Source organism: Nannospalax galili, unplaced genomic scaffold (assembly GCF_000622305.1).
Source record: "Nannospalax galili isolate Female #2095 unplaced genomic scaffold, S.galili_v1.0 scaffold5, whole genome shotgun sequence".
In the NCBI taxonomy this organism is placed as follows: Eukaryota; Metazoa; Chordata; class Mammalia; order Rodentia; family Spalacidae; genus Nannospalax; species Nannospalax galili.
This window is the reverse complement of record NW_008353126.1, coordinates 3,460,783-3,471,796: the sequence shown is the minus strand read 5'-3', so window position 1 is coordinate 3,471,796 and position 11,014 is coordinate 3,460,783. Positions and strand designations below refer to the sequence as shown.

The 11,014-nt window shown below is 38.4% G+C and overlaps 1 protein-coding gene across 1 annotated transcript in view; it reads right to left on the bottom strand.

The window, feature by feature from the left end:
* Slc25a24 (solute carrier family 25 member 24) overlaps nucleotides 1-1,511 on the bottom strand; it is a 30,584-nt gene extending 29,073 nt beyond the window's left edge. Inside the window, 2 exon segments of the mRNA XM_008850442.1 lie at nucleotides 139-291; nucleotides 1,455-1,511. Of these exon segments, the coding sequence (XP_008848664.1) occupies nucleotides 139-291; nucleotides 1,455-1,511 (210 nt within the window).
* Nucleotides 1,512-11,014: the final 9,503 nt, after the last annotated feature.

Sequence of the window (11,014 nt, the reverse complement as noted above, 5' to 3'; positions counted from 1 at the left end):
CAAGGCCAGCCTGGTCTACATAGTGAGTTTCAGGACAGCTGGGGCTACAGGGAGACCCTGTCTCAAAAAGACCAAAAAAAAAAAAATTAAATTTAAACATGATCTTCTTTTAAAATTCTATAGCCAATAATATTTTACCTGCTCATAGGCCTTGATCTTAAGTGATGTCTCTGGAGCAATTTTTAAAACATTTGTGCCATTTCCTTGCCAAAGAGAAAAAATTCCTCCTTCCTTTACCATCTGCTTGAACCCATGAGTCAATCTCATTTTCCCTGTATCTGAACTATAAACCTAGAAATAAACAGAAAGTTTATTTAATTATTAATTAATTTTGTAGGCAATTTAAAATTATTTCATTTCTAGTAAAATAATGTTACATATATAACTTCATAATTTTCAACAATAATTTAATTTTCCTTTAGTAATATAAAACTATTATCATTTTTCTTGTCCCCCAATACATACATTAATCACAGTAGTCTTCCTTTATCTACAGTTTTGCATTCCATGTTTCACATAAAGTGAAACCACAGAAATAAACATTTCTTGTGTTTCAGATTGCATACTGTTCTGAGTAGTACCTACAGTCTAGCCCTACCTTGCCCTCCAGGGTCATGAGTCACCTTTTTCCAGTGCACACATGCGGTACATACTACCCACCCACTAGTCAGTTAGTGGACATCTACCACAACATTATCACCACAGTGCATATGTTCAATTGGCCCTTACCTTACTTCAAGAGGTCCCTAAAGTTTGAGTAGTGACACTAGCATGTAGGTGTGCCAGAGACAATATAAAGTGCTTCCTCAACTGAAAGGATGAAAGTCAAATAACTTTCACTGCAGTCTATTATTATGATTGTTCTATTTTATTATTCATATTAATATCTTGTGCTAAATTTATAAGTTAAACTTTATCATGCATATGTATGTATAGGGTAAATACAGTATTGTAGGGTTTAGTACTGTCTATAGTTTAAGGTATCCACTAAAGATCTGGGAAATTTTCTTCCAGAGCAGTAAGGACTACCGTAATCTAAAACAGCAAAGAAATGAATAACAATTTACGGAAGACAGAAATAATTAACCAGAGACTCTCAACATAAACAAAGTATGTTGCTACCAGAATATTTCAAGATTATTAAAAGGTACATTGAAATATGCCCGGAAGACAGAATGGATGAAATACACCAACTTTCAAATGAATATTCTGAGGGATCACAGTATTACGGGTTGAACTGTAGCTCTCAAATTGATATGCTAAGTTCTAATCCCTAGTCCTTCAGAATGTGGTCTTCTTTGGAGAGAGGGACTTTGAAGATGGAATCAAGTTAATCTACCATGACATGAATTCTTATAAAAAGAAGAATTTGGACACAGAAAGGAAGATAATCTGAGGAGATAGGGAGAAGACAGTCATTGTGCTGGATAACTTCAGTTGCCAGCTTGACACACCTGGGAAGAGGCATCCTCAACTGAGACACTGCCTCCATTAGATTGACCTGCGATCATGTCTATGAGGCATTTTTAATGTGTATTAGTGTATTGCCTGCATGTATGTAAGTGTACCTGTGTTGTGCAAGCCCAAGGAGGTCAAAAGAGGGTGTTGGATCCCCTGGAACTGGAGTTATGGATGGTTGTTAGCTGCCATGTGGGAATTGAACCCAGGTGCTCTGTAAGGTCAGTCAGTGCTCTTAACCACTGAGTCACCTCTCCAGCCCCAACAAGGCATTTTCTTAATTGCTAATTGCTGTGAGAGGGTCCATCCCATTGTGGGAAGTGCCACCCCTGGGCAGGTGGTCCTAGGTTGTATAAGAAAGCATGCTGACCACAGGCCAGGGAGCAAGGCAGTAAGCAGTGTACCTCCCAAGTGCGGGGGCGGGGGGGGTGGCAGACATACACCACTACCCAGTCAAAAAATTGTCATTTTTTGAAATTGTCAAAGAATAAATAAAATATTGTAAAATGTTATTTTGAAAAACATAGAAGTTAAAACATTAGTAAAACACCCTATTGTCCATAACACAGAAGAACAATAATGGGAGAGAAAGGCAAATGGGCATTTTCATCTTTTGTCTGACAAAATCAGGAAAGCAATTCAGCTCCACGTGTGCATGTATGTGTATGAGTATGTGAATATGTGTATGTGACTCTAAAAGTGTTCACATGGGCCAAGGTATGGTTGTCTTTAGTCCCAGCACTCAGTAGGCAGAGGCAGGCAGATCTCTGTGACATAGAGGCCAGGCTGGTCTACATAGCAAGTTCCAGGCCAGCTGAGCCTACAGGGACACCCTGTCCCAACCCACCCCCTCACCCCTGCAAATGCTCACATGATTAAACTTAACAGGAAATGTTTACATGATTAAACTTAACAGGAATTTTTTTCTAAACAAGCAAAAAGATTCATAAAAAATGGTGTTCTGATCATCATAAAATTGTAACAGTTTTTTTAAAGGGTTTAAGAATCTGCATATTTAAGAATCTTCTATATGACTAAACAAGGTAAGACATCTAACTGAAACATTTCACTGTGATTAAAACTTTTTTTGAGGAATGTGAAGTAACAAAAATATGTTCATGTTATATTATTAATCACAAAATTATTTAAATACAAATTACTTAAAAAGCAGTCATTACTTTCTGAAAATATTGCATGACATGGGTGCACTTACCTACATGCAGGCAAAACACTCATATCATAAAATAAGTCAATATAGCTTCTCGGCCCTGTAGTCCTTTCTGGCCCGGAACTCACAGAGATCCACCTGCCTCTGCCTCCCAAGTGCTGGGATTAAAGGTGTGCGCCACCAAGCCCAGCAAAAAAAAAAAAAAAATATATATATATATATGTTTAAAGAGATGTAATGTATAAAAGTGATTATTAATGATCATTTTGAGTGGTCAGAGAAAGTTTTCTCACTTTTCTATTTCTGGATCTTAATAGGAATATAATTATTGTTTTAAAAGTAATTTTTTACTATTTACTTAGAGACAGAGTGATGTTTAGCCCAGCCTGGCCGTGAACTCCAAATCCTTCTGCCTCAGCCTCCTGAGTGCTGGGATGACAGACAAATGCCACTATGCCTGGGAAAAAAGCAGAATTTTTAAGGCTCAAACACAAGCCAAGAAAGCTTAATGTGCCTTGACAAAGCAGCAGCCACGCTGTGTGCACATCTCATGTCTCTCTAAATGAGAGCCTTCAGTTATGAGCACTACTTGACAAGCACTATGTTAAGCACTTCATAAAACTGTATTTAATTATTGCTTATTAAAATTATTACTCTGGTTTGGCTCTTTATAGAACTGATAGGAAGTGGTCAAATAGCTGGCCAATATAGGCAGAAAGGAAGTATCAAAGCCTGAGTTCAAATCCAGAGAGCCCTGGATATAAATGCCTCCTGTTAAGCTATATTAAATTACCTCTGACCACACAGCATGTAGATCTTTACCCTAGTCACAGTTTTCCTTGTATAAAGCTTACTCAGTGATGCCTCTACTAGTAAAGAGGACAAATCATAATGAACCCAATTCTCAGACTGCCATATCTATAACTGACAGCCAAGTGATCTGATCCAGAGAAGCATAAAGCAGCAGACTTCTTTTTCTCCCCTCTTCCATCTCCACCCTCCTTCACTCCCTTCTTACTCTCTCTTCTCTTTCCATTTCATTTATTAATATTAATTTATGTGTATGAGTGTTTTACCTGCACGTCAGTGTACTATGTGCATGCAATGCCTGCAGAAGCCAGAAGAGGGCATCATATCCCCTGGAACTGGAGTTACAGGTGCTTTTTAGCCACCAGGTAGGTGCTGGAACTGAACCTGGGTCTTCTCCAAGAGCAGCCAGTGCTCTTAACTGCTGAACCAGCTCCCCAGGCCCTTCTCCATTTCAAACTCATTTTTGTTTCTTGATTTTTCAATATTGCAGATTCAACCTAGGGCATGAGCAAACACTCTAACACTAAGCTGTTTTCTCCCGCCCTTTTTTATTTATATTTTGAGACAGTCTCACTAAGTTGCCTGAGCTGGCCTTGATCTCTACATAACCCAGGCAAGCCTTGAACTTGCAATCCTCCTGCTTCAACCTCCACAGTAGTCAGGTTGCAGGCATGTACCACCACACCTGGCTTTACCTCATTTTTCACTTATCATCCCTCCTTTTTCTCTCTCTTCTCTATTTTCCTTGTCTTTTCCCATCCTCCCCCTACTCCTCTCTACCCAACTGCCCTTTTCCTTTCCACTTTTTCCTTATTTCTATTCCCCTATATTTGTGCCAAATACTTTTTCCATTTGGGATTTTTTTATGGTTTGAGAATTTCATACACACATATTTTATTAAATTCACCCCCATTCCCTCCCCTCAATTCCTCCTCTATGCCCACCACCATTTTACCCTCTCAGTTTCATGTGCTCTCTTTACAAAACAAACAGGCAAACAAACAGTCCCACTAGAGTCCCACTAGAGTCCCCACTAGAGTCCATCTAGTGCTCCCTATATGGTCACAAGTGTAGAACCATCTACTGGAGCATGGGTAGCCTTTCTGGGGCTGCATTCCCAAGTAACGCTTGCTCTACCTCCCCGAGTAGCCACCAATAGTAAATCATTTTTTAGCTGGGGGTGGGACTTCATGAGCCCCTTCCCTATCCATGCTGAGATTTTGTGTGGCTTTATCTTGTGCAGGTCCTGTGCATGCTGTCCCAGCCACTGTGTGAATTTACGTGTGCAATGGCACGGTCATGTCCAGCAAACACTGTCCCACTGCAGGTATCACTTGTATTAGTCAGTGTTCTCCAAAGAAACAGAACTGGTAGAATGAATATATATGTATAGAGATTTATCAGTTTAGCTCACAGGATAGAGTCCAAGTAGTCCAACAATGGCTGCACCACACTGGAGAGGCTGAGACTCCGTAGTCGCCTCAGTCCACGAGGCTGGATGTCTCAGTAGTCCCAATCTGGCACTGAAGGTCTGACAAATTCCAAAAGATCAGCTAGTCTTCAGTCTACAGCAGCAAGACGAACTTATCAGCAAGTGAGAAGGCAAGCAGCAAGAAGCCAGGCGCTCTCCTCTGCCATGGCCTTTTATATGGGCTGCCATCAGAAGATAACACCCACATCATCTGATCTTCCAGCTTCAGATGATCCAATCAAGACGATCTCTCTCATTTCAGTTAATCCCAGATCCAGTCAAGTTGACACCCAGGATTAGCCATCACAGTTACATAGCAGAATTCTGAGATGCAAGGGGCGTGGGGAGGGAGGAGGGAAGGGAGAAGGAAAGAGAGGAGGAAGGGAGGAAGGGGAGAAGGGGGTAAGGGGAAGAGAGAGAATAGAAAAAGAAACTTCAATAACAGCATCAACCAATTGACATTTATAAAACACTACATGCAACAACAGCAGAATACCTATTTTTTCTTCAGCTGCACATGTAAAAATCAATAAGCCACGTAATAGTACATAAAACAATACATTTTTAAATTATTGAATTTATACAGAGTATGTTTTCTACTCTAGTACAATTACACTAGAAGTTCATCACAAAATCATAGAAATGCCAAAATATAGGAAAATAACAATTTTAAATGGCATGCAAAGAATTTGAAATCACAAAGGAATTTACAAAGTATTTTTAAATCTTAACAGAATATGCCAACTCACCTAAGGCTAACACATCAGAATGGCAACCAGCCCTTTATAACAGTCCAAAAATCCAACTGTGGAGCAATGTATTTCAAACCCTGAAAGTAAATAGCTCCCAACAAAAATTGCTATAACCAGCAAAGCTGTCTTTAAAACTAATAATGAAGTATTTATTAAAGACAGATACAAACTAAGGCAATTCATGACCACTAAGCCAGTACTGCAGAAGACATTTAAAGGAATGCTATACAGAGAAGGAAGAAAGTCTCAATCACAAGAACTCAAGAAAGAACAAATTTCATGACAGAAATAAACAAAGGAGAGCTTGGAAGGAGTCCATTATGTCTAACACATTAAACCAGCAAACCCCTAATTCTAACAGAGGAGAAATAAATGAATAAACAATCCAACTAAAAAAAAGATAACCATTAAAATCATAGGAATTAGTAAATATCCCTCAAAATACCCTTAAATGTCAATGGCCTCAGCTCACCAAAAAACAGATACAGGTTGGTTGACTGGATTAAAAAACTAGGTTTTGCGAGAGTAAAGATGAGTAAAGATGCTTGCTGCACAAGCCTGATGACCTAAATTCAATCCCTGGAATCCACGTAAATATGGAAGGAGAGAACTGACACCACTAAGTTATCCACTAACCTCCATATGCATACTGTGGCATGTGTGACCACACACATATATATCATATACACAAAATAATAAAAATTTTTAAATTGTTTTTATTATTTTTATTTTATGTGTATGAATTTATCGTCTGCATGTATGTGAGTGCACCCATGTCGTGCAATGCCACGGAGGTCAGAAGAGGGCTTTGGATTGCCCTGGAACTGGAGTTAAGGACAGTTCATAGCCACCATGTGGGTGCTGGGAATCGAACCCGGGTCCTCTGCAAGAGCAGTCAGTGCTCTTAACCGCTGAGCCATCTCTCCAGCCCCACAAAATAATAAAGTTTTTAAAAACTAGATTTACCCAGTTCTATCTAAGAAATATACCTACAGACAAAGAGTCAAAGAATTGAAATTTATGAAGCAAATGGAAGCCAAACTCAGACTGGTTATAGCTATTCCAATGTCTGATAAAGTAGACTTCAAACCAAAATTAGAAGAGATGACCTAATGGTCATCTAATAAAATGACCTAATAAAAGAAATAATCTATCAAGAAGATGTAACACCTATAAATATATATGCACTAAAGATCTGATCCTGACACAATAATAATGAAACACTTCAAAACCCCACTCTCATCTTTAGATAAGTCATTCAAACTAAAAATCAAGAAAGAACCTTCATTGTTAAGCTATATTATAGATCAAATTAACTTAAATATTTACAGAATATTCCATCAAACAGAATGGAATATATATTTTCAGCATCCCATGGAAACTTCTTTAAGATAGACCACATCTTATGTCACAAAGTGAGTCTTAACAAACACAAAATTATTTCATGTATCTTCTCAGATCATAACAAGATAAAACTAGAAATCAATAGCAACTGAAAGTACACAAATACTTAAGAGACAGAACAGCCCACCCTTAAGAGACCAGTGGGTCATTGAAGAAATCAGGAAATTTTTAATTTTCTAGAATCAAATAAAAATGAAAACACAACTTACCAGAATCCTTAGGATATACCTAAGGAACTTCTGAGAGGAAATTTTATTGCTATGAGTGATTACATTTTTTTAAATCAGATAATAATTAATCTAATGATGCAACTCAAGGTCTTGGAGAAACAAGAATAAGCTAACGCCAAAAGCAGTGGCTGACAATAAATCATAAAGATCAGGGTACAAATCAATGAAATTGAGGTTAAAAGAATAATAGTTCAACAAGATTGGTTCTCTGAAAAAAAATTAAAAGAATTTGTCAAAGCCCCAAGAAAACTAAGCAAAAAATAAGTAATAAAGATAGGACCCCAAAATAATAAAAGTATACGTGAAATAGATGAGATTGTAACAGATTCTAAAGAAATCCAAAGGCTCATTAGGGAATATTTTGAAAACATGTTACAAATGATGGAAAAATCTAAAAGAAATCAATAAATTTCCAAACACATATGACCTACCAAAATTAAATGGAGAAGATGTAAACAGCTTAAACAGGTTCATATCAACCCACCAAGAAAAGTCCAGGTTAAGATGGAGTCACTACCTAGTTCTACCATACCTTTAAGGAATACCTAGCACCTATATTCTTCAAACTGCTCCACAAAATAGAAGAAGAAGCACTATCAAGCTAGTATCAAGCTAGTTGTACAAAGGTGTTATAACCTGGGTATCATAGCTGGATTAGGACACAACCAAAAGAGAGAGAAAGAAAGAGAGAGGAGAAAAAGAAGATAAACCAATTTCCCTGATGAACACAGATGCAAAAATTCTTACAGATAGTATTCAAGAACACATTCAGACAATCATTTACCATGGACAATCTGGTTTCATCCCAGGGGTGCAAGATTGAGTCAACATACACAAATCAATAAATGTAATTCAACACATAAGTAGACTTAATAGGAATCAGATGGTCATTGCAATTGATACATGAATGGCCTCTGACAAAGTTCAGTATCCCTTCTTGATAAAAGCCCTGAGGAAACTGGAGAGAGAAGGAACATATATCAGCACGACAATAGAACAAGCCCATAGCAAGCATTATAAAAAGTGGAGGAAAAGTGAAAGCATTTCCTCTAAAATTAGAAATGAGGGACGGCTGCACACTCTCACCATTCTTACCAAATACAGTACTAGAAGTCTTAGCTAGAACAATAAAACAAGATAACAAAAGTAAATGAATACAAATAGAAAAGGACAAAAATAAAAGTTCCCATTTGTAGACAATATGATTCTCTACTTAAAAAGCCCTTATGACTCCACCAGAAAACTCTTAGCTCTGATAAATACCTTTATAAAAAATAGGAGAATGCTAAATTAATATACAGAAATAAGTAGCCTTTCTATATACCAATAATGTACTTGCCAGAATGAAACCAGAAAAGAAAATTCATTTACAGTAGCTTAAAGGGAGCTGGAGAGATGGTTTAGTAATTAAGAGCACTGGCTGCTCTTGCAGAGGACCCAAGTTCAGTTCCCAGGACCCACACAGTGACTAATAGCTATCTGTACCTCCAGTTCCAAAGGACTCAATGCCGTTTTCTGGCCACCATGAACATTTCAGACACAGGTGCACTTACACTGCAGGCAAAACACTCATACACACAAAATAAAAGAATTTTTAAAATTTTAAGACTTAAAAAAGGAAGTGAAAGACCTTTACAATGAAAACTTAAAGACACTAAAGAAAGAAGTTGAAGACAACATTGGAAAATGGAAGACTTTCCATGCTCACAGATTGGCAGAATCAATATTGTAAAAGTGGCTATATTACTGAGAGTGATCAACAGCTTCAACACAGTCCCTATCAAAATTCCAATTACAATCTTCGCAGAAATAGAAAAAAAGGAATCTTAAAATTCATATGGAAGCACAAAGTCCTGAAGAGTCAAAACTATCCTAAGCAGTTAGAGTAATGCTGAGGATATCATAAAACCTGATCTCAAACTATCCTACTGAGATATAGTAACAAAAACATGGTACTGGTACAAAAACAGACATGCAGAGTGTGGTGGTTTCGATGAAAAATGTCCCCCATAGACTCAGGTATCTGAATACTTGGTCCTCAGTTGGTAACACTGTTTGGGGAGGTTATGGGATATACAGGAAATGTGATCTTGCTGGATAAAGTCACCTGGGCAAAATTTGAGAGTGTATAGCCTTGACCCACTTCCAGTTCACTCTTTGGTTCATGCTTGCCTTTGAAGATGTGATCTCCTAGTTCCCTGCTCCGCCTATCTGCTGCCATGCCTCCCCCACAATTATGAACTTTCCCTCTGGAACTGTAAGCCAAAATAAACTCTTCCATAAGTCACTTTCAGTTGTGGTATTCTATCACAGCAACAAAAACAATGGCTCAGACAGAAGTTGATACTAGGAAAAACTGATTATTGCTGTGAAGACATGACAGTGTTGTTTTTCTGAGGAATATGGAAGACTTTGGAACTTTACCTAGAAAAGCAGTTTAATGATGTAAACCAAGCTTAACAGGCCATTCTGGTAAGAACCTGGAATACATACATAGTGACATTTCCAACAAATGTCATGATTTCATGTTTCTTTGCAGCTGAATAAAACCCTATTGTGTGTATGTACAGCATTTTCTTCATCTGTCATGGACATCTGCATTCCATTTCTTAGGGATTGTGAATAATGAAGCAGTAAATATAGATCTCTCTGCAGAGAGCAGTGCAGATGGTAGAGACCTGGCTCATGAGGTTTCAGAGGAGAACATTAGCAACTAGAGAGCCAGAGGCTGTTCATGTGATATTTTGAAAAAGAATCTGTCTGGCTTCTGCACAGATCCTAAGAACTTGACTGAGTTGAACATAGTGGTACATGCCTTTAATTCCAGCATGTGGGAGGCAGAGGCAAGCTGATCTCTGTGAGATTAAGGACAGCCTGGTCCACATAGCAACTTCTAGACCAGCTGGGGCTACAGGAAGACCCTGACTCAAAAAACATGTTAAAAAAGTAATAAAAAACTTGCCTGAGACTAAATTTTAAACTCATGAACTCATTTGAGGGAGGAAATTTCAAGACAGCATAACACTGTGTTTATGATATGGTTATTACTGCTAACTCTAGTGCAGGTCTACAATGAAAAAGATCAAGTGAGACATAAAGAAATGCAAAATGTACCCTTTGGAGAGAAAGAGAGCCCTAGGAAGCTTAATGTTGCAGCTAAGGCCTTTACTGAAAGAGAGGCTGTAATTGTTAAAGAGATTAACACCACTAAGGAGAGGCCTCCTACTCTACACTGGAACAATGGGCAGGGTGCCCTCAGGGCAGGACCCCACCCAGCTAGGCTTCCAACTTGTGAAAACAGAAATCTTTAGGGGTTGTTTGTTTCTAGAAAGCAATTGCTTAAAAATAGGAAAGCTGCTACTAATGTAGTTGAAGGGGATGAGGGACCATGCCAAGCTGGCAGCTGAATTTGGCAGAGTCATCCACATGGTACTGGCTTTGGAGGCATGAAAAATGCAAGCATGGGGGGGTCATAGATTCTTCCTCTGCTGTTTCAGAGACCCACCGAGGCCAGGCAACATGTGGCAGTGCTAGAGTTAACGGCTATGAATATTGGGCCCTAAAAGTCCAGGAGACCGTGAAAGGTCATTGCATGAAGGTGTGAAAGTGAAACCTATGTTGCAGTAAAAACCTGAAGGTATTAGAGATGCCAGAATTGTGAGACATCTGACAAAGAGACCTGTATGCATGGAGTGGAACCAGCCCAAGAGAGAGATGTATG